The sequence below is a fragment of the Anas acuta genome, chromosome 1 (genome assembly GCF_963932015.1).
Source record: "Anas acuta chromosome 1, bAnaAcu1.1, whole genome shotgun sequence".
Lineage (NCBI taxonomy): Eukaryota > Metazoa > Chordata > Aves > Anseriformes > Anatidae > Anas > Anas acuta.
In genome coordinates this window covers 191,084,568-191,109,738 of record NC_088979.1, presented here as the reverse complement: position 1 = coordinate 191,109,738, position 25,171 = coordinate 191,084,568, and the positions used below count along the sequence as shown (strand labels likewise).

Below are 25,171 nucleotides of genomic sequence, written 5' to 3'. Positions count from 1 at the left end.
ACTGTTGAGTGCACTGATAAAGGCAACATCCTTTTGAGCTCAGAAGGAATGTTTTCTCTGCTCTCATCGTAAGTATTTGTAAAGCCTTCCCCTGTGTGGTTTCAAAAAGTCTTGGTAGTGTGAAATGCTCTGAAGGCAGAATATTTGGAAAACCTGCTAAAATGTGAGAAGTCTGTACGAAGCATACTTGAAGAACAGTCTGCTATCTATTTGTACCATCTCTCTTCCAATCCTCCCCACAGTTGACAGCCTTTCATCTTGACAGAACTAGGGTAATCCTGTTTCAGGTCAGGAAATGTATTTGTCTGACATAAATGCTGATGTATGCTAAACTTCAAACTTTGGCTTTAGGTCTTTGTGTCACAACAGAAAACAAAAATAACAGTTTGTGTACAATCTTGTTTTAAAAAGGAAAAATAGACTTCTACTTTTCCTTGGGAGTAGCAGAGTGATCTTCAGGGGATTTTTTCTTTTTTTTTTTCTTTTTTTTTGAGAGAAGGCTTTCAGCAACATTGACATATTTGCCCTGGAAAAGGAACTTGACACTAAAAATTTCATCTCAAGTAGTTGATTACAACTTGCACATGACTGATTAATAGGCTTTCAAAAGAAATGCTGGGCAGTCATTAATTTTAATCCTCTCTAGAATATCGTCATCAGAGAATCCCAAAGCTGTATTACAAGTAAAGGCCTTATGTAGGTGATGAGTTGACGAGTAGTTCTTTTTTTTTTTTTTTACCATTTTTGATTTCAATTCTAATTTTGCTTATAATGGAATGCTACAAAATAATTCAATTTTAAAAAATGAGTTAGTCTGGTATCTTTTTCTTACCTGGCATTGCAAACATCTGCTAATTTACTAGCTTTTCACAGATATTAATTTTCATGCTGTTAAAACTATTGGTGAATTTTGTGTATGAGTTCCTGAAATATTTGGCAGTACACATTTTGGACTTTCAAAGGCAGGTGTAGAGTAGCTAGTGAATGTTCCTTCTGTGTTATGTCATTGCTTACAAAATGTTCTTTCTTTTAAAGATGGGGATACCAGTGCAACAGAGAGTGGTGATGAGGTTCCTGTGGAACTATATACTGCTTTTCAACATACACCAACCACAATTACATTAACTGCTACAAGAGTTACAAAGGTCAATGATAAGAAAAGGAAAAAAAGTGGGGAGAAAGAGCAGAACATAGCAAAATGTAAAAAAGTAAGTGAATGTAATATTTCTGTTTTTCTGTTATAAATTACAGCTGTGTGACATTTCTTACCAAGAGACACTGGTTTTAAAATCCAGGTTATTGTTACTAATATTTTACTACCTGGGTTTAGATTAAAATGTAATATTCTGTTGTAGTACATGGTACAATCTTCATGCCTTTTCCGTTCTCAGAAAGTAAGAGGTAGCCATGACAGTTCAATTTTATAATTGAGATAGAATTTGTAAGGAGGAATTGTATTTGGCCAAACTGCTTAATACAGGTAGAGGTGAGGCAAAGCAGGCTTTGGATAACAAAGAAGAATTGTCTCATCAGTTGTGGTTTAAGCTCAGAAGTGGTTATAGAATGGTTTGGATTTGAAGGACCCTAAAGATTGTCTGGTTCCAGCCCCATGCTGTGGGCAGGGACACTTCCCACCAGCCCAGGCTGCCCAAAGCGCCATCCAACCTGGCCTTGAGCACCTCCAGGGATGGGGCAGCCACAGCTTCTCTGGGCAACTTGTTCTAGTTGGGTTGCTGCCCAATGTCCTGATGTTGACTTTATGTTCATTTATTTGAGTTGAAATTGTATGGAAGTGTGCTGTCAGAAAGTTAGCTACTGAAATAATTTGGTGAAGAGGGTATTGTGATAGTACCGTCTGGTTGTGAGCAACATACTTTCTACGTTAAGAAGTAAAGTACATGGGATTTCCTAAACTAATGAGTTGCCTTCTGCAGTTAAGTTTCACTGGCTTGGATGAGAATTTTGTCCTTTAAACATAGGAGTGAGAAATAATATTTCCAAGAAGATACCAGTCACTAAGTAAATATTGCCTTTTGAATGAAAGGTTCTGAATATAAATTTTACTACATTGTATTCTACTGTTTTTTGTCTCCTAACATAACATAACTTAAAGAATGAAATTTCAGAATGAAAGTGAATTTTACAGGTTCTCTGTCACCTGCTTCTCCCCTCCCCTCTTTTGATAATTATTGCAGTAAAGGATATGGGCTATTCACAGACTTAACCTGCTAAGTAAAGGGCGTTCCCTAAATAACTGTTGAGTTACTCTTCGTTGCGTTCTGAATTTCTAGAGTCACATTGTAATGTGGGAGAAAGGCAGGGGTACGTGGACTACTAGCACTGAAATCCAATGTACACTTAGTTTGAAATGCTGATTTTATTTTTTTTAATATATTTTGTGGGAGATAAGCCACTGCCTTGAGATTTGAGTAGCTCGTCTGTTTTCTTCTTGCATGATGAGAATGGTCCACAAAAGAGGAGGTAATTGTTAAACATGTTTTGAATTGCTTAAGAGATTTTGTATTTCCTCCTAAGAAAATAAACATAATTTTGTTTCAGGCATTTCGAGAAGGATCCAGGAAATCTTCAAGAGTAAAGGTAGAGTGATTCAGTGCTTTGTTTTTGTTATACACCTTAATTGTATGTTACTGAATGCATAGTCCCAAATACACTGATGCTTCATATTAAAGTACTAAAATACTCTTAATAATGAGTTATGTAGTTACCATAGTAATTTTAAAGGTATAAAAAGCATGTTTTTGTTCTGCAAAGTTAACCAAAATAGTATAATGTGAGCTTTTTTTCCCCAAGAATACCTGATACTCAAGATCCAGTGGAGGAATTAGGGCACTTCAGTGCTATGCAAGGGAACAAAGTTCCCACGTGCTTCATCTGAGTTTAGTAACTCCAACTTATCAATAACTGTAAGCAGCAAAAGAATGAAGTGACTGTGTTGCATTTGAGAGCTGGCATTTCTGCTGTCATACACAGGTGTATTCATCTGGTGGGACAGTTTGCTAGTGCGGGCATAGTCTCTGTAATGATCAGGTGCTGGCATCGTTTAAGGAATAGTGTTTGGATGTCTGCTTTCTAAGACTGTAATGTTATAGCAGTCCTCAGATTTTCTGTGGGAGAGATGTATTAATCATGTGAAAGCTAGATACTTCCCATAGTTTATTCATGCTTGAGATAAATACACGTAGGACACACCTTAGGCTTAAGATATACCAGATATGACTGGGACTTGCAAGTATGAAGACAAAATAAGGAAATCAGAATAAAATCTCAATTCTGTCTTTATGAATTTGGTGTTCGTGTGGCTCTGTTGCTTTTTTAAAACTGCATCACTTTGTTACACTGTTTGTATGTATGGTTCCCGCAATGCACAAAATAAATGTTATTAGTAACAGGTAAATTAAAAGTACTGAACTACTTGCTGTTTTATGAATGTTTAATAGTGTCTCTGCTCAGGTGGATAGAAAAGGGAGCGTTGGCTGCTGCTGTCCATAAGGAGCACTGGTTGGCTGCAGCCTGCCTGCTGTTTGTGAGGTCTGGAGGTACAATGGTACTTTCTTTGAAAGTGAAAGGACCCGAAGCACTGCAAAAGAAAATTGTTTAGTGAGGAACAGGCAAGGGGAGAAAACTGCTGTGTGCAAAGCCTGTAATGTTTGAGTTTGCAGCCTTTGCACCTCATTGCAGTAGTAGAAGGATTTGTAAAGCTTTGTAAGATGTGAAGCAGGAAGATGTAGCATAGCCCTTAAAGCTGAAAGGGGTGTATTGAATCTGTGTGTAATTGAATTGAAGCCGGAGTTCTTTATATTTGCATATGTTCATAAAGTTGAGTAGAAAGGGAGATCTGACCTCCAATTCCTGCACTGTTAGATTCCTGATGCAGGGCAGTTTTGGGAGGAGACGATGTCAGTCTCCATCCTCATCCTGCTAAAAGCCAGAATCCCTGTTGAAAAGGGATGTATTCCTGAACTCGGTCAATGATTATGAAATGATGCTGTTTATAAAAGAACAAATGTAATACTATTGAATTCAGTGGAGTGCTCTTAAATAATACAGAAATTAAAATTGTACTTCCCATAGAGTGAACTTTCCCTTCCTGTAGTGGAGGGAAAAGTGCATGCAAAGTACTGTTAAGACAGAACTCAATTATCATAGTTGTTGCATATAAATTTAAATATATGGCATTCTCCTGCCTTTTATTTTGTAGCATGTTGTAGACATATTCTGAGTTTCTAGCTTACTAGTGGGAACCTTTCAATAAATAAATAAATAAAATCTTAACCTTGTAATAACTGGTTGCTTACTCTGATTTATAGGGCTCGGCTCCAGAGATAGATCCAGCTGACAGTTCGAACTTTGGATGGGAAACTAAAATCAAGGCATGGATGGATCGTTATGAAGAAGCAAGTAACAACCAGTACAGTGAGGGTGTTCAGAGGGAGGCACAAAAACTAGCTCTGAGATTAGGCAATGGAAATGACAAAAAAGAAGTCAGCACCAGCAATCTGATTTTCAAACCTCCAGTAGAGGTAAGGAGCTGTGCCACATTGTCGTTGTTTGTGTGTTTTTACCATAACAAAGGTAACAATTTAGATGACTTAAAAATAAACAAGTAAATGAATTCACATTCATTTCCTCTATCTTGTCTCACCAGACGTAAGCATCAGAGTTGTAACAGCTTTTTCAGAGTTTCTAATTGATGTTCATACATGCTGTATCGCTCTTGATTATAATCATATTTACATACCAATTTTCATAAAATAGTTAAAATGCCTAAAACCTGAATTGTCCTTTAAAACGTTTGTTGTGGAGGTAGTAACACAGTAAACTTCCTTGCTACTGTTTCTCTGATGTGTAAGGAATACCAGGAATGGTTAGAGTAGAAAGAAGTATCACAATTTGATATTTTTTCTACTAAGTGTATCGACATGTTAATTGCATGTGTTTTTCTTGAGATGTGGTAAGTCTGTTCTGGATTTTTAGATATTCAGATAGAATAGAACTTCATTTTCATCATGAAGGATGTTTCTGATGGTAGGTGGTATCCCAGTACTGATGTTTGACTCTGTACTCTTGTGATCCTGTAATTTCTAGTTTATGAAGAAACTGTGCAATGTCTTTCTGTCTTTGACATCAGTTAATGATCAGCTTAAAATCAGAGCCATATAACAGACCTTAGCATTTTGTAGCAGAAATCTCAAGGAGTAGTTACTGTAGCAGATTAATAGAAGCATCTTTGCTTCTTTTCCTCAAAGACCATCATGGCATATGGGACAGCCTCCTTAGAGGAATATCCCTGCTTACAGAGCCTTTTGCCTACATAGAGGCTACTTCCTTTTTGATTGACGGTGACAGTTTTGAGAGTTCACTAATTGTCAGGGTATGTATTGGTTTTTAATTAAAAGACATCCTTCCATCTAAAGATACAGAAATAAGAAATTTGCAAACTTTCTCAGGTTTCTTTTTTATTATTTTGATATTTTCCTGTTCTGTTTTTTCCTTGAATGAATCATGGATGTCCTTGTATGTTTGCATGTTCTGTTTTGTTTGGAGGAATTGAAGCCTTTTGAAAGCATTATGCAAATGAATGCAGCAATTCAACATGTGCTGACAGTTAAATGTACTGTGGGATAAAATACTTGAATAGTGAGAACATCTGTATGCTGCGATTTAGCTGTACTAGAATACAAGGCTAAGGCATTTTTTGAATTTAAGTTCTTAACTAGTTGCATTGGTACGGGAACAGGACTGCTTGATCAAATTAGTGTGGAGGTTTAATTACCCCAAAATTTTCGGTTCGTATAGCGGTGTTCAGTGGTTGTGGAAGTATGATCTGCTGTTAATAATTTTCCACCCATTTTTGCCATTGTTTCATAAATTAACTTCTGTCTTTATAGAGTTACGTGCAAAAAAACAAGAAAATTTTAAAAGCTGCCAAAGACTTGCCTCCTGATGCACTTATTATTGAATACAGAGGAAAGTTCATGCTGAGAGAACAATTTGAAGCTAATGGATATTTCTTTAAAAGGTTTGTTTATTTCAAATATGTTATAATAGGGTAACTATTAAATGCTCTTTTGCCAAACTTGTGCCTAAGATACAAGTGGGTCTTGATTACCAGTGGTGCCTTGCATTTACTTGTTGTTCGATTAAAAATAATTGCAGCTGGTAGCTGGTGTCCTCCCCTCTCTCCTGGATATCATTATAGCTCTCTTCAGGAAATAGTTTCTTCCTTCTTTGTTCTTACCTGGCTAAAGGATTCCTGCGTTCTCAATTATGTAGATGTGCACCTTAACCCAGGGATTGACAGGTCTTGCCATCCTAAAATAATTAGCAAAGTAGTGGTAAAGACTTTTTTTTTTTGAGAGGGAGAGATTTTAATTCTATCAGGCTAAGAACAGAATGGAACACAAGTCAACATGGGCTTATTGACTGCCATGGTTGGTGGGTTACTGAGTAATGCGTGGCTGCTTCCTGCAGATCATTGTCAGCACTGCCATTAAATGCCGGCTCACACTGACTTGGGACATTGCAAGACACTTGCTGGAGAAGCGAGTGTAGAGCTTTTGCTCAGTAAAGACAGGAGGGTTCTCAGGCAACTGCAATAGCAAACTTAAAGTATGTCTTGGCAGAGTGTTGAGATGCCCAATTCCTTCAAGAAGGCTGGGTGCTAATGGTACTGCAAGAACTAGGCAGGGGTGGGGTGTTTTTTGTTTTTTTTTGAGGTGATTATCTGAGGCACCTACATTTCTACTGGAGTTTCATTTTAGAGTTAGTTACAAGAAAAGCTTAAGAAAGATGTAGAATCTTTACCTCGTCTCTTCCATGTTTAGTGTTTGTTTTTCTTTTTAAATCCCATTCAGAAGAATTGCATTTAGGGCTGTGACTCAAACTTTCAGTATTCTGAAAATATATTTGGAGAATGTGAAGCTTCAAATGCAAGGGGGTTGTTCTCAGATTAGCCCTCAAATTCAGTGTGTCTTGCCAACACTATTTCACATTAATTAATTTTGTATCAAATAGGCTGTATTTAGAATGTAAAAAAATGGTCTGGTTTTCTTTTCTTTTTTTTTTTTTTTTTTTTTTTAGGCCATACCCATTTGTTTTGTTTTATTCCAAATTCCATGGGCTAGAAATGTGTGTCGATGCAAGGACTTTTGGAAATGAAGCTCGATTCATCAGGCGTTCATGTACACCAAATGCAGAGGTGAGCATATACATGAAATTAAGTTAGGTTTATTTACTTACATGTCCCCTTCCCCTTGATTTTTTCCAAGTGATAATTTGAGCACTTTCTGCAATTTCTATACAACAACAATAAATCTTCATTACAGTAAAATGATGTTCTCTTTTACATAGGTGAGGCATGTAATTGAAGATGGAACGATTCATCTTTATATTTACTCCATCCATAACATTCCAAAGGGAGCAGAGATTACAATAGCATTTGATTTTGATTATGGAAATTGGTAAGTATTTGAGCACGCTGTTCATTAAATAACATTTAATGCCTGTTAAGTTGTGATGCATTCAGGGTGACCTTGATTTTTGTATCGTTCGCTTCTTTGCATGCATTAATAATGCAGTGCTCCTCGAGTATTTATGTTTGCAGTGAATAGTGTATCTTTAGGCAGGGTTTCTTTTATATTTTTATTACTGAATATCTGTTGCTAATGTTAGCAATATTGTAGTTACCTATTAGTAATGCAGATAACATGCAAACTCGGGTGAATATGAGCAAACATGGACTATGAAAACTTCTCTGTATATAGGTGCCCCCTAATGCGGGGAGAAAAGAAAAAATGTAGAACTACACAGTGATGCCGTATTTCAGAGTGGCTCTGTAGTATAACATTGGGAAGATGGTGTCTGGAATTGAGCTATAAATAGGTGATTAAGAACATTCAAAAATACTGCATGCTTAGTGCCTTAAATTATATACTATAATACACGTTTTTCTGAATATAACTGCTGCTCCTTTTATTATCTGGGGAAAACTGTAGTAAACTGCCATTATTTGTAAGAATTCCTTTGAAATTATAAAGGAAACTATCACTTAAATTCTGTTTACATACAAAAGAGCTGTTATTTAGTCACCTCTTTGAAATCTGATGGCAAAATAAGGCTTTTGAGACCCATATGGGCCTTATTATAATGTAAGGTGTGTCATCTTGTAATGATTTCTCTCTGCTAGTAGGAAGTGTTCTAGAGCACTGGCCCATTGTGCAGGAACATCTAAGCTGACACCAGCTCAAAAACTGAAGCATTGAAGAGTCTAATTCTGTATATGAAAATTATCAGCTTAAATGTTAGTTACAGGTTTTTTTTAATCTTACTGCTGTACAGCCTAATCAAAATATTCTTTCTTGGATTTATCTACTTTTAGTAAATACAAAGTGGACTGTGCTTGCCTCAAAGAAAATCCTGAATGTCCAGTTCTCAGACGCTCTGAGCCTACTGAAAACATCAATACTGGATATGAAACCAGAAGGAAAAAGGGAAAGAAAGAGAAAGATGTTTCAAGAGAAAAGGAGACTCAAAATCAGAACATCACGTTGGACTGTGAAGGAGGAGCCACCAAAATGAAAATCACAGATAATAAGCAGAGGAAGCTCTCTCCCCTCAGGCTCTCCATTTCTAATAATCAGGTATTGACACAGAAATGATTAGGAAGCAAAGCTTTTAAACACAAATGCTCTAAAACTGTGTAGTTACTAAAATAATTTTAATAAGTCACTGAAAAAAGGATATGTGGATTTATCAAAAAACAAAATGATGAATAAGCTGTTTAGGTCTTTTACATTATTCCCAGTTTTAATGTTTGATTGGATTTAAATATTTTGGTTCCCTTACCAGTTTTAACTAGACATTTTTTTCCTCTAAATTTCTTTGTGGGTCTCTGATGCAAAAGCCTCATGTCATGCTTTCAGGAGCTCCCAGACAGTCATGAAATGTAGATTACCAAAAAGCCACGTTACTCAGAAGTGTAACATATTAAACATAACAATAAATAACACTGCTCCTGTAGCAAATAAAACTTCAGCCCAGCATATTAAGCGTTGGCTGCAGCTGTCTTGTAACTTGGAAAGGAATTTAAGTAGAGTTTGGAGAGATGGGAGGAAGAAGATATTTTCTGAAGTTAGTGTGGTGAAACTACTTGGTAATACCATGGTAGTCAATTGTTAGATCTGTCTTTTTTAATGTCAGTATGAAAGAACTAATGAGAGAGAGATCCATTAAATTAATTATTAACCTAGCTTTGCAGAGCAGCTGTTAAAGAAGTATTTCTCATGAGAGGATTGTTACCTTGGTAACTATCTGTGTTGTAGGGAAAATACAATTTAAACTTTCTTTGAATGTAGTGGCTTGTGATGATGATTTAAGGGGAGAGGGAGAGAGTTTTTGTTCTGGGAGGAGAGATTTTTGAGTTTTTCATCTTTTAGTGTCACTAGGAGCAAAGGAAATTCAGGGAAAAAGAGCATATTTGACACCTCCCTCCCCCAGTTTTCATAAGATAATCAAATTGTTCCGTGGTTTTAGTAGCTATGTTGCTTTAAAGTGCTTGGAAGTCCAGAAGGCATGGCGTGTGACTGTTAAAAGTGATCTGCAGAGGCAATATTTAAACTTTACAATCTTACATGACTTTTTGTTGCTTTTTAACTGGTATTTGGAACCTTCTCCTGGACTTTTAGCATAGTGTACAGTGCTTTGACAGAGCAGTCGCAGGAGAACTCAATGTTTTTTCCAAACTGAACCTAACAATAAGAATTAAAGAATTAATAAGAATTGTGAGGAGAATAAAGCTGTTAAACTATGTATATAAATATAGAGGCCCAGTTAGTCAATTGATAACCTTCTTTCCTGTGACAAAATATGTAACATTAAGGTAAAAGAAAGGATATGGGGAAATGTGCTTTAAAGATAAATGCTAAGGAGTTCTGTCTAGTCACCTAACCAAAAGGTAAAATTGCACGTAGGGCTAACAAACTTAACCCTCAAAGCTACCCTTTTGTGTTCTTTTCTTAAACCAAATAACCATTATTAGTTAGTTAAATTTTGTTTCTGTGTGGCATGGCACTGTTATTAAACTACAGTGAGATTGTAAACAGAAAATATCACTTCAATGAAATACACTCTGGAGCTGAGAAGAAATTCCATATAATAGTATGTTAACTTCTCCCTTTGACATGACAACATTCACTGTACATCATTATAATGCCTTTTTTTTTCCAACGGATGTATAATGTAAAGCTCCTAATTCTTTAACTTGTTAAGAAGTGGCTAGAACAGTGACCAGTGTTAGTACCCAAGTTTCTGTTGGACTGCAGGTTTAATTCTCATAATCTGGGGGGCTGGGGGTGGGTGGGTGGCTGGGGATGGGACCCCAAAACTTCAGTAAGATCAGTATACTTAAGAAAAAAGATACAGATGCATCTAAGCTCAGATTGAAAAAGATCTAGTCAAGTGGTTATATTTACAGGTTTATGCAAAGGTACAAGTGGATGTCAGCTTTTTTACATTTTACCTTGATAAATTGGCTTGGTTACTTTTGAAGTAGTGATCTGAGGATTCTTAGTTCTGTGTAGCTTTTAGTATTCCCTAGTTTGCAGGAGTAGTGGAGCTTCTGTAAAGCAGTCATTTCCATCTTTCAGGAGCCAGATTTTATTGATGATATAGAAGAAAAAACTCCCATTAGCAATGAAGTAGAAATGGAATCAGAGGAGCAGATTGCAGAAAGGAAAAGGAAGATGGTAAGTTGGGAAGCAAGTAGCTGCCTAAAGTTGTCACTAAGGCTTAGTGACACCTGCTCTTCCCATGCTAATTGCTGCCTTTCTGTAGGCGTTTAGAATCTGAGTATATGTGAAGTCAGATCCTTACATGATCTTCAACTTCAAATGCAAGGCTTGCTATTTAAGTGAGAGCATTTCATCTGGCTTGATCATGGCTTTCTGACAAAAAATCTGCTTTTATCTTCAAATGTATATAACTTGCTATCGCTTTAAAAAAAAGATGTGTGTAGAAATCAAGTAGAATTGATTTTCTTCACTCCTTATTACTGTACATTATTTTTAATGGATGTTTTATAGATGCCACTAACTTTTTTTGAGTTCCCAACTTACAAAGCCTCAGAAATCCTAATTTTCAGGGGTTGGTATAGAACAGTGTTATGAACACTGATATTATAAAATGTGCTTTTGTGTTGGGCATTCAAAATGTGAGATGCTTCAAATAGATTAAATCAAAATCTTGACCAAGATTTATAATGCAATACTAGTACTTGGAACGTTCTAAATGCTATCATTTTATTGTCTATGCTCACTTTTTGTATACATATTTTTATTTGGAAAACCTTTTTATTCTAACACTTCACTGTTCGTGACTTTTAAATGTTCTACTTGTAACCAGTCTTCTGAACAGACTTATCTTGGTTCTTTGTACAAGAGTATATCTAGATTTGTGCAACTTTTGCACATGCATTAACTTAGTAGGGAGAGAGATGAAGTCTTTCAGAAGTATGGTTCGAGACTTCTAACTTGCACCTGTTCAAATGTCAGAACCAACTATTTTCTTGGCCATGAGTTGTAAAGACAATTTATCACTTTATAAATACTGCACGTTGATTCAATTCTGAATGCTGCTTCACGTGTCTCAGGTAGGTTATCTTCTTTGCAAGTTCTCTTTGTGTATATTTCATTTTCTTTTCAACTTCCTTAACTTCCAAGTCAAACACTGCTAATGGCAATAACTCAGCACGAGTTTGGCAAGAACTTATTGCTAAATCCACCAAATGTAAGGAGAAGATTCTGATACTTCCCTCCCCACCCTATTAAAAAAAAAAAAAAAAAGGCAGCCAAATCTGGGAGCTGTGCTCTGGTGGTAAAATAGGAAGAAACGTACCTTTTGTCTTCTCTTTAAGAACTGGGTGTTTGTAGTGGTAATACTGTCACCCTGTATTAAAAGGAAAGCATCATATTCTCACATTTTTGTGTAACTATGCGTGCCTGTGCTCAGATGTGTGTTAACGTGGAAAACCACCTGCAGTTAAGTTCATAGACTTAGATGAGTTGCTGTTCTTTCTAGACACTTCACAGATCTTGCTTGCTGTCCTGCTATTTTTGATACAGCTGGACCTCAATTGCAGGGCCCTGGGTGATTATTAGGCTTGTCAGGAGAGCTAAAAATTTCAGAGGGAAACATTGTCAACATTGTTTCATGTTGTAATTTGTTAAACAAATGCACGTTAAATAATGATCTCATTCTTTTATCTTTTCTGACCTAAAGCTAAATACAATGTAGTAGCACAGAAGGATAAATAAGAAAGGGAACTGGTTTTAGGGAGGAGAAAGTAATTCAGAGGCATAGTGAATGGATGTTGTACATGGCGAGTTGGAGGTTGGTGGGGGAGGAATGTGGAAACAAAGATGAACGTTTAACATCTTTCTGCTGTTGAATCGACAGTCTAGGAAATGTTATATTAAAACAAAAGGAAGTAGGACCTTCAACTTAAGGTTGGCCATGCTGCCTGCTGCCTTACTCCTCCACCTCCCCCATCTTCCCTATCAGGTTATTTACGGTACACACAGGGTGCAATAAGGATATTATTCTTTCACTTTCCTTGAAGTTAGTCTCGTTTTTGTTTTCATTTTCATATACTTAAGAACTGAAAAGTAAGTCATTACACCTTCTATCTCTTCTTTATCTTACTGTCGCTCTTCACTGTTTTCCACTTTCTCAACTTCCTTCATTCTAGCGTCTTCTCTGTTGGTGAATTTTAACTCGAATAGTATTCAGTTTGATCCAGAGACTATACACCATTATGTAATTCCTTTATCTCTGTTGTATTTATCTCATATCATGCTGTGTTTAGTACAACACTGTTTTGTCATTGAATTAGTGTTTGCTTTTTATTCTCTCCTGGATTTAGTGTATGATTACCTGCCAAGAGCTATTTTGTGCATAAAGACTTGAAATGACATTTAAAGTACTTTTTGTCTGCAGCTTAAGGCAATTGCTGCTGTAGCATCTTTCCTATTGGTACGATCACAAGATCAGCATTTCAGTTGTCTGACATTATTCAATGTTACTCGTACCAGATGTCCTTTCAACACATTTAGGACAAGTGTTCATCTTAATGTGCTTTTAATTACTTGGTATATTCAGAAGGATGTTTCATCAGGTCTGTAGACATCCATCTTTGATTTTGATATCTGAAAGTTATTAGACTAATTATTTCTTAGGCATTATTTTAAGATTCAAAATGACAGGGACAGTTTTGTTCCATTTGCTGAACTGTCAACATTACTTTAAAGCTTTTCTCTAGAGTTTTTCTGATGGTTGACCATTGCACCTATTTTTTCAGTAGCCTTATTGAAAGATGTGCCATCAAAGTGGTAGGTAGCTCATCTGCTTTATCTAATGGCACTGCAGGTAACTGCAGTCTTTTTCAAATCCAACCAGGTACCGCTAGAGTGCGATTAGATAATTTTTTTGGTGAAGTGAGAACGTAGATGGTGAGAAAATGAATTATTCACACTAGAGAGGAATCATTGATACTTAGCATTAGCATGAGCCAGCTAGTTTTGGCCTTGAATTCCTGCTTGGAAGGCTTTATGCTCCTGCTGTTCCGTGACCTGTTTACAGATTTTTGCCATTACTGGGTTTGTCTCTTGAATGCATATTAATTTTGCAACTCAGTTCTTTTTCTTCGTGAAAGCATCATATTCTGGATCTTCTGAATAATTTGTATCAGTGTTGTAGAAAAGCTTCTGCTTTGTTTCCACGTTTCCATGACGTTTTACTTGGCTCTCACAGCTGTGAGTTGTGAATGCGTGCAGTACTTGTGCAGAAGGGAGTAAAGCCAGGCATGGCCGGGGACACGAGTGGCTGGAGAGCAGCTCTGCAGGAAGAGGTATGGGGGTGCTGGTGGCAGCAGGCTCAGCATCAGCCACAGCACACCATGGCAGCCATGGCAAGCAATAAACACAGCACAGGCAGACAGTGATTCTCCTGCCACATTTATGGTTGGCACAGCCTCACCTTGAATATTTGATGTAGTTCTGGCCTTCATGATAAAAAAAAAAAAAAAAAGGACATTAAGGTCCTCAAAAGCCTCTAGAGGAGGGCAGCAAAGCTTGTACAAGGGCAGGAAGGCACGGCCTGTGAGGAGGGTCTGAGGGCACTCATAACAGGAGGCTGAGGGGCGGCCTCATTGCTGTCTGCAGCCTCCTGTACTGGGTCTGGCTGGAATGTTAACTTTCCTGGCAGCAGCCCATACAGTGCCGTACTCTGTACTTGTAGCTGGAACAGCAGTGTTATCACACCAGTGTTGTGTCTACTGCTGAGCAGCAGTGGCACAGCATTGGGCCTTTCTCTAACCCTCCTAGGGGGTGGGCAAAAAGTGAGGAGAGAAACATCACTAGGGCAGCTGACCTAAACCAATCAAAGGGATATTCCATACCATGTGATGTCACACTCAGCAATAAAAGGTGGAAACAGGAAGAAGAGGGGAGGGGTGGGCTCTCGTTGAGAAGACGTCGGTCTTCCTCTCAACACCGGCTGCGTGCGTTGAGGCCTTGCTTCAAGGACGTGGTCAATCATCGCTCATTTGTGGGAAGTAGAGAGTAATTTCTTTCCTCTGCACTTCCATATAGCCTTCATTTATTTTATTTGTTTGTTTTCCTCCCTTCTTTTTATTTTTCCTTTTCCCCTCCCTTTTCCCCTTTCCCTTTATATTTCCCCTTAGTTAAATTGTTTAGTTCATGGTAGTCTTTATTTAATTATTATAATTATTTCCCTTTAATTAAATTATCCTTATCTCAACCCATGAGTTGTTCTTTGCTTTACTTCTCCCCCTCCTCATCTAAAGGAGGGGGAGTGAGAGAGCGGTTGTGGGGTTTAGCTGCCCAGCACGGTAAAGCCACCACACCTCCTGAGGAGGGGACGTGCAGAGGGATGTGCTGGTCCCTGCTCCCAGTAACCGATGGCAGGACGTGAGGGAATGGCACAGAGCTGCACCAGGGGAGGTTCAAACTGGACGTCAGGAAAAATTCCTTCATTGTGAGGGTGACCAAACACCAGAACAGGTATTTTACAGAGGTGGCTGATGCCCCATGTCAGTCAGTGTTGAAGTGATGCTGGGGTAGCACTCTTAATGTTTTCTGTAAGTAATGGCTAGCCTCACAGTGATCGGGCAGTTGGACTTGATAAATTTTGCAGGTCCCTTCATGAAACTGCCAAAAGCTGCAGTGGAATCTTTGAACTACAGTACAGCACACAACAAATAGCACACAACAAGTGCCTGTGGGAAACGAGCAGTAATCACTTGGTTTTTGTTGTGTCTTCTTAAGTAAACTTCAGGCTGCTTTGGCGTATTTACCTCCTGTTAGTAGGGAGACATTATTGAGAGCAGCCCTGAGGGTGTTGGTGGATGGGAAGCTCAACATGAGCCAGCAATGTGTGCTTGGAGCCCAGAAAGCCAACCACATCCTGGGATGCATCACCAGAAGTGTGGCCAGCAGGGTGAGGGAGGGGATTGTACTCATCTGCTCTGTCCTCATGAGGCTCCTCCTGAGGCCCTGTGTTCAGCTCTGGGGCCTTCAGCACAAGAAGGACATGGAGGTATTAGAAGGAGTCCAGATGAGGCCTTGAGGATGACCAGGGGGCTGGAGCACCTCTCCCATGAAGACAGGCTGAGGGAGTTGGGGTGTTCAGTCTGGAGAAGAGAAGGCCTTCTCTTCTCCAGACTGAACACCCCAACTCCCTCAGAAGAGAAGGCCTTCTCTTCTCCACACTGAGAGGAGGGAGACCTTACAGCGGCCTGCCAGTGCCTAAAGGGGGCCTGCAGGAAAGCTGGGGAGGGACTCTTTGTCAGGGGTGTAGTGATAGGACAAGGGAGAATGGCTTTAAACTAAAAGAGGGGAGATTTAGATTAGATATAAGGAAGAAATTCTTCACTCTGAGGGTGGTGAGGCCCTGGCACAGGCTGCCCAGAGAAGCTGTGGCTGCCCCATCCCTGGAGGTGCCCAAGGCCAGGCTGGATGGGGCTTTGGGCAGCCTGGGCTGGTGGGAGGTGTCCCTGCCCATGGCAGGGGGTTGGAACTGGGTGGGCTTTAACGCCCCTTCCAGCTCAAACCATTTTGTGATTCTGTGACATCCCTAACTCAAAATCATTAACCACAATTTTATTAACCTGAAAGGAGGATGAGTACCATGTTTAAAAATAAAATCGGGCTTTATCTTTATTTTGGGTAAGTGTAGCAAACATTATTAACTAATCATGTACTAATTTATGAGAACTGTGGTCAGATGTTAGCCGTTATTTTTGTTTCAGTATTGAAACTTTTTTTTTTTTTTTTTACTGAAATTGCAGATACATTCTCTTAAATTACTGTTTCATTTCTTCTTTATTTATATTCTCTGGGTGTCTCAGCTCTATTAATGCTCTCCTTTCCTCAGATAATTATATAGTGTTTGTTATTTTTCCTTAAGGTAGGGTGATGATAATTTGGTCAATGACAGACTTCTCAAGTTAGATCCCTTTTTCTAAAACATTGCGAACAGAACACTTGCATTGTGACCTATGGAAACCAAATTGTATTTAATTAGGATAACAGATCAGATTAAACAGAACTTCTAAATTAATTTCAAGGTGGCACCAAAACTGCACCTGCCCAGGCCTTACAGAAGCTTAGGGGGAGGGATTTGCATTCCTTTTGGTCAGTACTTCCACAATTGTCATTAGCAAAATTAGTAAGACTTGTGTTTTTAATTCTACCTGACATCAGAAAGTAAAATCTCTTCACGTTAATAATTTGCATTTTAATATGAAATCTGAAGAATGACAGCATGAGCTCTAGTTTTAACGTACTGCAGTGTCTTGTCATGCTTTTGAAGAGCAATACTCAGAGAACACTGTTGGATGCACTGCCTTTGGTCCAGAGAACATACTGGCTTTTTTGTTTGTTTTCGGGCGCTTTACTTTGGTATTCTTACTGAAGTAAAACCGTATGGAACGACATTACAGTGTGGTTGCTGTAGTAGTTACAGATGTAATTACTGTTGTCTTCATCATGAAGATTTCAAATAATGCAAGCCTGCATGTGTTTTACCATTCAAACAAAGGCAAGCTCAGTGGCAAAAACAAAATTGTTCCTCATCCGCTCAAATGAGCGATGTACTTGCAGGCATTTTCTTTGATGCAAATACATTGCACTGTTGTTGAGCTGCTGGCATTGAAAATAAATAAAGCTTGTAATAGAAGCCCTCAATTCTGCAGCATCTGTGCTGTTTTAAGCAGAGCTCTGTGCAGGTAGGGAGCTACCTCTTTAATAGGACTAGACTTCAAGTACTGATCCACAGAAAATGTAACTTCTGTGGGTGACCCAGTCTTACTTCGAATCAGTGATTGTTGGATGCTGGTTGCATGTTTTGATATACTTCATGGCACATTGGAAAATTGAGTCAGAGGATAATGAAGCTTTTTTTTGTGGTACTTCTGTGTATACAGTAAAATTTCATGGTTTTGGTCATGAGCTTTTCATTGCATTTTAAATATTACATGGGATAGTAAGTAACCCAGCGATGTGTGTTCTTATGTTTATACGCCAGTGATATACCAGTAAATGTCTGTTTAGTAAGTTCTTTAATCTAAAGCAGGACCCTCTCTTCTTGTTTGTCACGGTTGATGAGAATGCAAGCCTTTCTTCAGAAATTTGCAGTAATTGCAGTCATTCTAACTTCTCCCTGTCCTCTGAGCTTTGCTGAAAGTGATCTGCATGTCAGCATACACTGTACATGTTCTGAAGCACTTAAAAAAAAAATTCACAGTATTTACAGATGCAAAAGATTGACTGAAATTTGATGATGATTGTTATTATATCCATCAGACAAGAGAAGAACGGAAAATGGAAGCTATCCTGCAAGCTTTTGCCAGACTAGAAAAAAGAGAAAAAAGAAGAGAACAGGCTTTGGAAAGGATCAGCACAGCAAAAACTGAAGTTAAATCAGAATGCAAGGAAGCACAGATACTCAATGACACCGAGTTTATTCAGGTATTTACCTGGAACTTTATTTTCAAGCTGGCTTTTTAAAAGGCAATGTTGATCAGTTTGGATGTTGATTTACACATTAAGATGTATAAAACTCTCTTAATCACCTGAACTCAAACATATTTGACCAAAATCTGGATAGTACTACGAGATGCTCATTTTGATGCTCATTTTATGCATAGGAGTTGCTTTTATTTAGGCACCCTCTATAACCAGCAGAGAAAGCCTTGCTTCTCCAGTGTGTTACTCAGAACAGGTTGTAGTCTTTCCTTTCAAAGTAGTTATTAAGGCTTAGTTTGTTCTGAATTCTTCTTACAGGCCATCCTTAATGTATCATAAACATTTTTTCAGTCTATTGTTGCTGGATGCTAGTTCTGCTTTGCAAATAATCCCACAGATGCTCAGTTTGGGTTGTTTCCATGGATAGTATTTGTCAGTGTGCTGTTAAGTCCTTTATGGCAATTCTAAACACTCAGCAAACTGTAAGTTACAAAAAGGATATTGAGCTGAAAGACATCATAGTGTAAGCAGATGATTTCTAGCCTATAGATGAATGAATGTGGTATAGGAGTTCCTGTACAAACCTGCAGTGATCTGACTGGTGACTGGTCTGTGTGAATACTCTCCCAGTGATGCTTGAGAGGAAAGTATGGGAAACATGGTAATCTGCCTTGAAGTAGAGTAGAAATAGCAATTTTAAAGTGTTTAGCTCTAAAAACAGAAATGAGAGGCTTTTTTGACATATAAAGAAGGAGGAACTGATAACATTTTATTTTAAGAATGATATGTAACTTTACATGTGTGTGAGATCCATCTACTAATTTTCTGTCTTGTACCAGGAACCAGCAAAAGAAGAAACTGCCACCAAGCCTACCCCAGCCAAGGTTAATAGAGCTAAACAGAGAAAAAGCTTTTCTCGGAGTAGAACTCACATTGGACAACAGCGTAGACGACACAGAACTGTGAGCATGTGTTCGGATATCCAGCCATCTTCTCCTGATGTGGAAGTAACTTCACAGCATAATGAAACTGAGAATGCTGCACTGGTAGCTGAGCCCGAAACAGAAACTGTTGTTACAGAAATGGTTACTGAAACAGAAGCTCCAGCACTTAATAAATGCCCTACTAAGTATCCTAAAACAAAGAAGGTAAGTCTCTTGAGGGTGGGGAGGAGGGGATGGACTTTGAACAGAGGTTTATAAAAAGTATAGACAGCTACATTTATATCATAGCTATATATGGATTAAAAAAAAAAAACTTTCTTCTTTAAAAATTACCATTATCTGGACACTCACTGGTAATAAATTGAGCTTTTAAAGTTGAGTTACATCTATTAGAAGTAGAACCTCCTACTGTTTAAGAGAATTCCAAAATACAGCTTACAGAATAATTATGGAACAAATGTTTTCTGGGGAAAGTACGTTCTATATAGACTGAAACGATATATATGTATATAACTGAAACATAGTTAAATCTGTTAATTGCAGGTGGGGTGGGTAGAATTAGCTTTCCTTCCTTTATTCATCATAGGCTTTAGAACGTATTTCAGTGGCAGTGAACTAAACATCTTAAAATAATTAGTTTCCAGTACTTTTGAGGCATCTGTTCTGAAGTGAGTGGATTTGAATACTCAAAAGTTTACGTGGATATCTGGGAGGGAAGTATTCATAACTCTCTCTAGTGCTTTGTTTCAAATGATTTTTTTTATTGCAATGCGTTGCACACAGTTTGAAGAAATGTTGCACTATTTAAAGGCACTTAAAAACATCTGAAAACTGCAGGAGTGAATAAAACATTCTGCTCTAAAATTCTGCAGACAGCATTAAAAATTTCTGTTTTTCTTTGGCATACTTATGAGTTATTCTGAATGTTTTACTGGGGAGGAAATGGGGGCAGCAGAAGCAGAGGAAGAAACTTCTTGTTGATGAACAGTAACAATTGCTAGGTGACTTTAATTAAATCCACAAATAGATAGATACATGCAAAGTTCATATATCTGGTGCAAGAGCATTAATTGCATTGCTACTAAATTCTTGTCAGAGGGGAGCCTGGAATCTCCTCTTTTGTGTGCTACAAAAAAGCAGGAGGAGTCTCAATTTTACTGTAGTTTTTTTCTGTTCCATATTTTTAAAGGTAGATATCTGGTTGTATTTTACCCAGTATATCTTAAGGAGAAAGTCCTGATTTGAAACTAAATAAGTTTGTTTAAAAAAAAACAACTTAGGGCTTTGACAGATTATCATAGCATTTAAAATGGTATTAATAATTAATGTGCTATTTTTGCATATCTTTAGCTTTGCTTACCTCTGTAAAAATTGGGAAATTAGTTCTGTGTAAAAGAGATAAAAAAGGATAACAATAAGAAAAATAGTGGATGAAGTCTTTCAAGAAAAGCAAGATGTTGCGTTCCACACTGAATTTTTTTCAAGCTGTTACAGTGCAGTGAATGCTGGTATTTTTATTTCTTGTGTAAATCTTTTGTAAGAAGTATCCTTGTCTTCTAGTAATGCTCAAAAAAAATATCTGAGAACTATTTTGCAACTTAGAAGGCAGTTTTATTCTATACTCTACATTGCAGTAGATGAGTAAAGCTGCGTGTTTTGAAACAATTTGGGTCTGAAATTCTTAGGTATTTAATTCAAAGACATGTATGCTTAAGAGTTCAATTGTTTATTTCTAGTTCCTTATCAACAGGAACTAAAATCCACTTGCATGTCTTTCAGAAACACTGAACCAGATAGGAAAAAATAACCCTTTTTGGTAAATGTGCTATAATTTAGCTACAATAAGGAAGAATGTTCAAGGCATCTGCCTCACATGTTGACTGAAGCAGAGTCCTGACAGCATGGAAGTCTGATAAGGAATTTACTTGACTTTGTCTAATTAGCATGACAGTTTTTCATGAGTTTAGGTGCTCAATTTTAAGTGTCTTGGAAGTATGTTCAGTGAAAGTTAAAAGAACTAAATGTTCTTCATATACAGAAAAACAACAAAAGCTTCGTTATGTAGAGCAAATGTATAGTGCTCCCTTCCATTCTCCCAGTTATTTCACCAAACTGTCTTCGTATTCTTGCCCAGCTGTCTTCTGATTTGTGTAACAGATGACTAGATGAGTAATAAGACAGAAAACTTTCTGAAAGCCATTAATAGAAAACACTCATAAAACAAATTTTTTCCTCTTTGTTTAGCACTTGGTCAATGAATGGTTAAGTGAAAAAAGCGATAAGACGGGGAAGCCTGCAGACAGTGTTTCAGAACGGCCTCTGCGCATAACTACCGACCCTGAAGTTCTGGCTACTCAGCTGAATTCTCTACCAGGTCTCACGTACAGCCCACATGTGTATTCTACTCCAAAGCACTATATTCGTTTTACTTCACCATTCCTTTCAGAAAAGAGGAGGAAAAAAGAACCCGTGGAAAACATTACTGGCTCTTGTAAGAAGGTAATGCTTCCCTTCATTATGGTTCCCCATGCCATAGTACTTCAAAATAAGTCTTTATTTGTTAGCATGAATTCAGGCCAAAAAAAAGCTGCTTGGCACTTGAATTGTAATACATTTTTAAAGTATATATCTTAAAGCTGTTAAATCACTGATTTCAATGTGTTTTATTAAAGCGTTGGTTGAAGCAAGCTTTGGAAGAAGAAAACTCCTCAGTGATTGATAGATTCAGTTCACCATCACAGGAGAGATCTAGAAGTCCAGCCATCAATGGTGAAAATAAAAGCCCTCTATTACTGAACGACGGCTGTTCCTTAACAGGTGATGCTTTTATTAATACAGTACATAAAAGTTATGTCAAAGTAGGTAAATGTGGAGGGCTGCAGTTTGTAAAGTGATGAGTTAATGAAAATTCCAGGGGCATTTACGCTGTTTCCTGATAGCTTGTCTTTTGGATAGTTGTTGGAAAGAAAGGCCTAGTTGCATAATAGCTGTTTTTATTTTCCCATTTTCTTCAAAGTATAATTGATACAAAATAAGTAAGAACCATTTCTCATAGCGAATCTGTACATATGGTCACAGTCAACAAAAGACTAATGTTTTTGAATATAAACATCAAGAAGTTAGATGTTCTGGATATTCATGCTATTAAATTCAGTGGCCCTGTTGCAACCAGGGGAAGAGTTGTGTAATCTGTCAGGAATAACACAAAATGGGAACGTGCTAGAAACCATGCTGCTGTGAGAATATGGAGCATATTAGATGATCCTTGTGTACAGAACTTGCATTTCCACTTCTTAGCCGAATAGTCTTAAAAATACAAAGAAAGAGACATTTTTGGAAATGTAGGTAGTTCTTCCCAACATCCTTTAGGGAAGGGGAAGGAGAAGAACACTTACTGATCTCTGTACGCTGTTAAGTGTATTTTTCAGGAAGTCTACCTCTAAGAGAGATCTGTCAGCTTACTAATGTTTTAATGTGGAATTCATAATTTTATTGCATCAAGCACTTAACTGTAATTACTATATCTAGATCTCCTCTACCTTTTTTGTGATTTTAAAGCAGATCTAACAACACCGCTAAAAAAACGAAGACTGTATCAGCTGTTGGAGTCTGCATTCTCAGAAACGTCCACACCTACTCCTTCTCCATACGCCACACCAACTCACGCTGACATCACTGCCTCAGAGCCATCGCTGTTCGCTACTCCTCCGAGGGTAAAAACAGAAGATGAAACCTGTAGAAATGGTTACAAACCCATTTATTCACCAGTTACTCCTGTAACTCCATGTATCCATGGGAATACCATGCACTTTGAGGTGAGATTTATGAAGGAGTTTGGTGTGATTAGATTTTTATTGTTTGGGTAAATCAACATTTGTGCTCCTATTACAAGGGAGTGTGCCGTGTTTCTCTAGGCCAACAATTGACTTGCAATTTTTTCTTATTCATTTAGAATATTTCCTCACCTGACAGTTCCCCAGAAATAAAAAGGCGAGCTTACAGTCAAGAGGTAAGGATGTTTCCAAAAAACTGCAAAACGTTTCTTGATTTCATCAAGAAACAATGCTTTTGGTAAATGCCTGCTACTGGCCATTGCACGTTTTGTGGGATTTTGCCTCCTTACAGGTTTTATTTTCCTATTATATATTTCCAGTTTTCTTCTTAAACTGGTGCTTTCCTCTGTTTTTTTTTTTACTGTCACTTAAAAATCCTGATGACTGTTGTGGATGAGCAGTAAGTACTACAGTTTACAGAAAAACAGCACTTGTGCTTTTCAGGCTGATTTTAGGTTTACATTAACGTGTCCTCTTGTTACCAGCATCTCTTAAATGTTTTGGTTGAGCCTAATTATGCTTAGAGTGGGAGAGTACAGAAGAAAGGTAACAAATGTGTTTCATGTGGATTATTTGAGGTACAGCAGGTGCTGCTGGGGTGGGCCCGGATTATTCCCAGATAAGGTAATGTTCCATTGCACGGGAACAAGCTGTGTTGGTGAACCACTAGAGGGCAACGTGATTCATAGATACCAGAACTTCCACAGGGATGCTTGCATCCAAAAGGAGAGTGATGAAGTTCCACAACAATACGGAATTCGAATTGTGTGATAACTACAAAATACACATAAATATGCTGAACCATAAACTTTATAGTGCCTAAAAGGAATAGGTAGAAGTAATCAGCAATAAAAAAATCAGCTGTTGATTTCTGGAGAACTTCACTTTCAGTGGATCTTGCAAAAGAATGGTCTAAATGTTACTTCCTTTGGGCCAAGTGTGGATGTATGTATAAAGCTTACTTATTTTTAGGTCAAAATCTTAAATGTCGAAATACACAATTTTTCATGCGATCATAGCTGTTGATTGAATTTAGTGTTTACTTCTAAACTGGTGTAATTGAATGAGTGTTTATGTGACTCAAAAAGAAGAGTTTTACGTAATAACTTTGCACTGTAATGCAAATGATTTTAAAAGGGTTCACGAAAGCCTCAAAACAGGTTAGTTTAGAAAAGGTATTTCCAGCCATGGATATGTGCTGTTTTTTTCATGGCTAACAGAGTTTTAAGGAGTACAGAAGTCAGGTTCTGTAACTTCTCATTGTCTCCTCTGCTGAATACTGATTTTTAACATGGTCTTAAAATTCTAGTGTTTGGACAAGCTTTTTCCCTTGCCCCCACCAACATTTTTTTTTTCTTTAAATGTGTTGACAAGCATCCCTTTTATTAAGTTAAGAAAGGTCTTTGTACCTAAGGACTTGTTGCTGTTCAAGCTTCTCTCCTTCCTCTGCCAGTCATAAACAAAACCTGGTATTACAAGTTCATTTTGACTTCGGTTCATACATACATTATTAAAATACTTTTATTGGTGGTAGTGGAAATAAGTGTCTGGCTACACAACTGTTTCTTAAACTCATGGTACTGCAAGGCCTTTAATCCCATTTAAGGGCACAAATGAATGTTGGAATAGTTGTAATCATGTTGTAGTGTGGAAAAAGAGCTGACTTGTTTTTTCTTCGTGCAGGGATATGACAGAGCATCGATTCTAGCACTGAATTCTTTCAGAAATTCCAACCTGACAGAAATGGGTCTGCAAGAAATAAAGACTATTGGATATTCCAGTCCAAGGAATAGGACTGACGTCACACGGCAGTGCACTGGCGAAATGGAATCTGTGTCAGACCTCCAGCTGGGACTCGAAGTTATTGAGCAAAGTGCACTGCATAAAAACCTGGAAGCCCCCACACATGATAGGACTGATTCAAACAGCCAATTAGAAACTGCTCATTGTGGACGGGGCACAATTTATTCTTCCTGGGTAAAAAGTCCCGACAGGACAGGTGTAAATTTCTCAATGAATTCTAATTTGAGGGACTTGACCCCTTCACATCAGTTGGAGGTAGGAGGTGGATTCAGAATAAGCGAGTCAAAGTGCCTGATTCAAGACGATGCTAGAGGCATGTTCATGGAAGCATCTGTTTTTTGTACTTCAGAAGATGGAATTGCATCTGGCTTTGGAAGGACTGTCAATAATGACAACTTGATGGATGGAAATTGCACACCCCAGAATCCTCCACAAAAGAAAAAGGTTATAATTTTAAGAATCGTTTGGTTTTTCTTACGTAGTCTGGTAATGGCCTTTCTATAACAGAAAGAAACATACTAAAAAACAATAA

The 25,171-nt window shown here is 37.8% G+C and overlaps 1 protein-coding gene across 10 annotated transcripts in view; it reads left to right on the top strand.

Moving 5' to 3' along the window:
* The window catches only part of KMT2E (lysine methyltransferase 2E (inactive)), a 73,488-nt gene that overhangs the window by 32,693 nt on the left and 15,624 nt on the right, over positions 1–25,171 (top strand). For 9 of the 10 annotated variants that reach the window (XM_068669806.1, XM_068669807.1, XM_068669814.1 and 6 more), the window contains 15 exons: positions 1,036–1,208; positions 2,560–2,598; positions 4,329–4,541; positions 5,910–6,040; positions 7,102–7,219; positions 7,372–7,481; positions 8,399–8,660; positions 10,665–10,763; positions 17,898–18,062; positions 18,899–19,207; positions 21,248–21,502; positions 21,676–21,820; positions 22,565–22,818; positions 22,956–23,012; positions 24,520–25,083. In XM_068669806.1, the coding sequence (XP_068525907.1) occupies positions 1,036–1,208; positions 2,560–2,598; positions 4,329–4,541; positions 5,910–6,040; positions 7,102–7,219; positions 7,372–7,481; positions 8,399–8,660; positions 10,665–10,763; positions 17,898–18,062; positions 18,899–19,207; positions 21,248–21,502; positions 21,676–21,820; positions 22,565–22,818; positions 22,956–23,012; positions 24,520–25,083 (2,894 nt within the window). The remainder of the gene's footprint in view (positions 1–1,035; positions 1,209–2,559; positions 2,599–4,328; positions 4,542–5,909; positions 6,041–7,101; positions 7,220–7,371; positions 7,482–8,398; positions 8,661–10,664; positions 10,764–17,897; positions 18,063–18,898; positions 19,208–21,247; positions 21,503–21,675; positions 21,821–22,564; positions 22,819–22,955; positions 23,013–24,519; positions 25,084–25,171) is intronic. The other variant, XM_068669813.1, reaches the window with a different exon arrangement.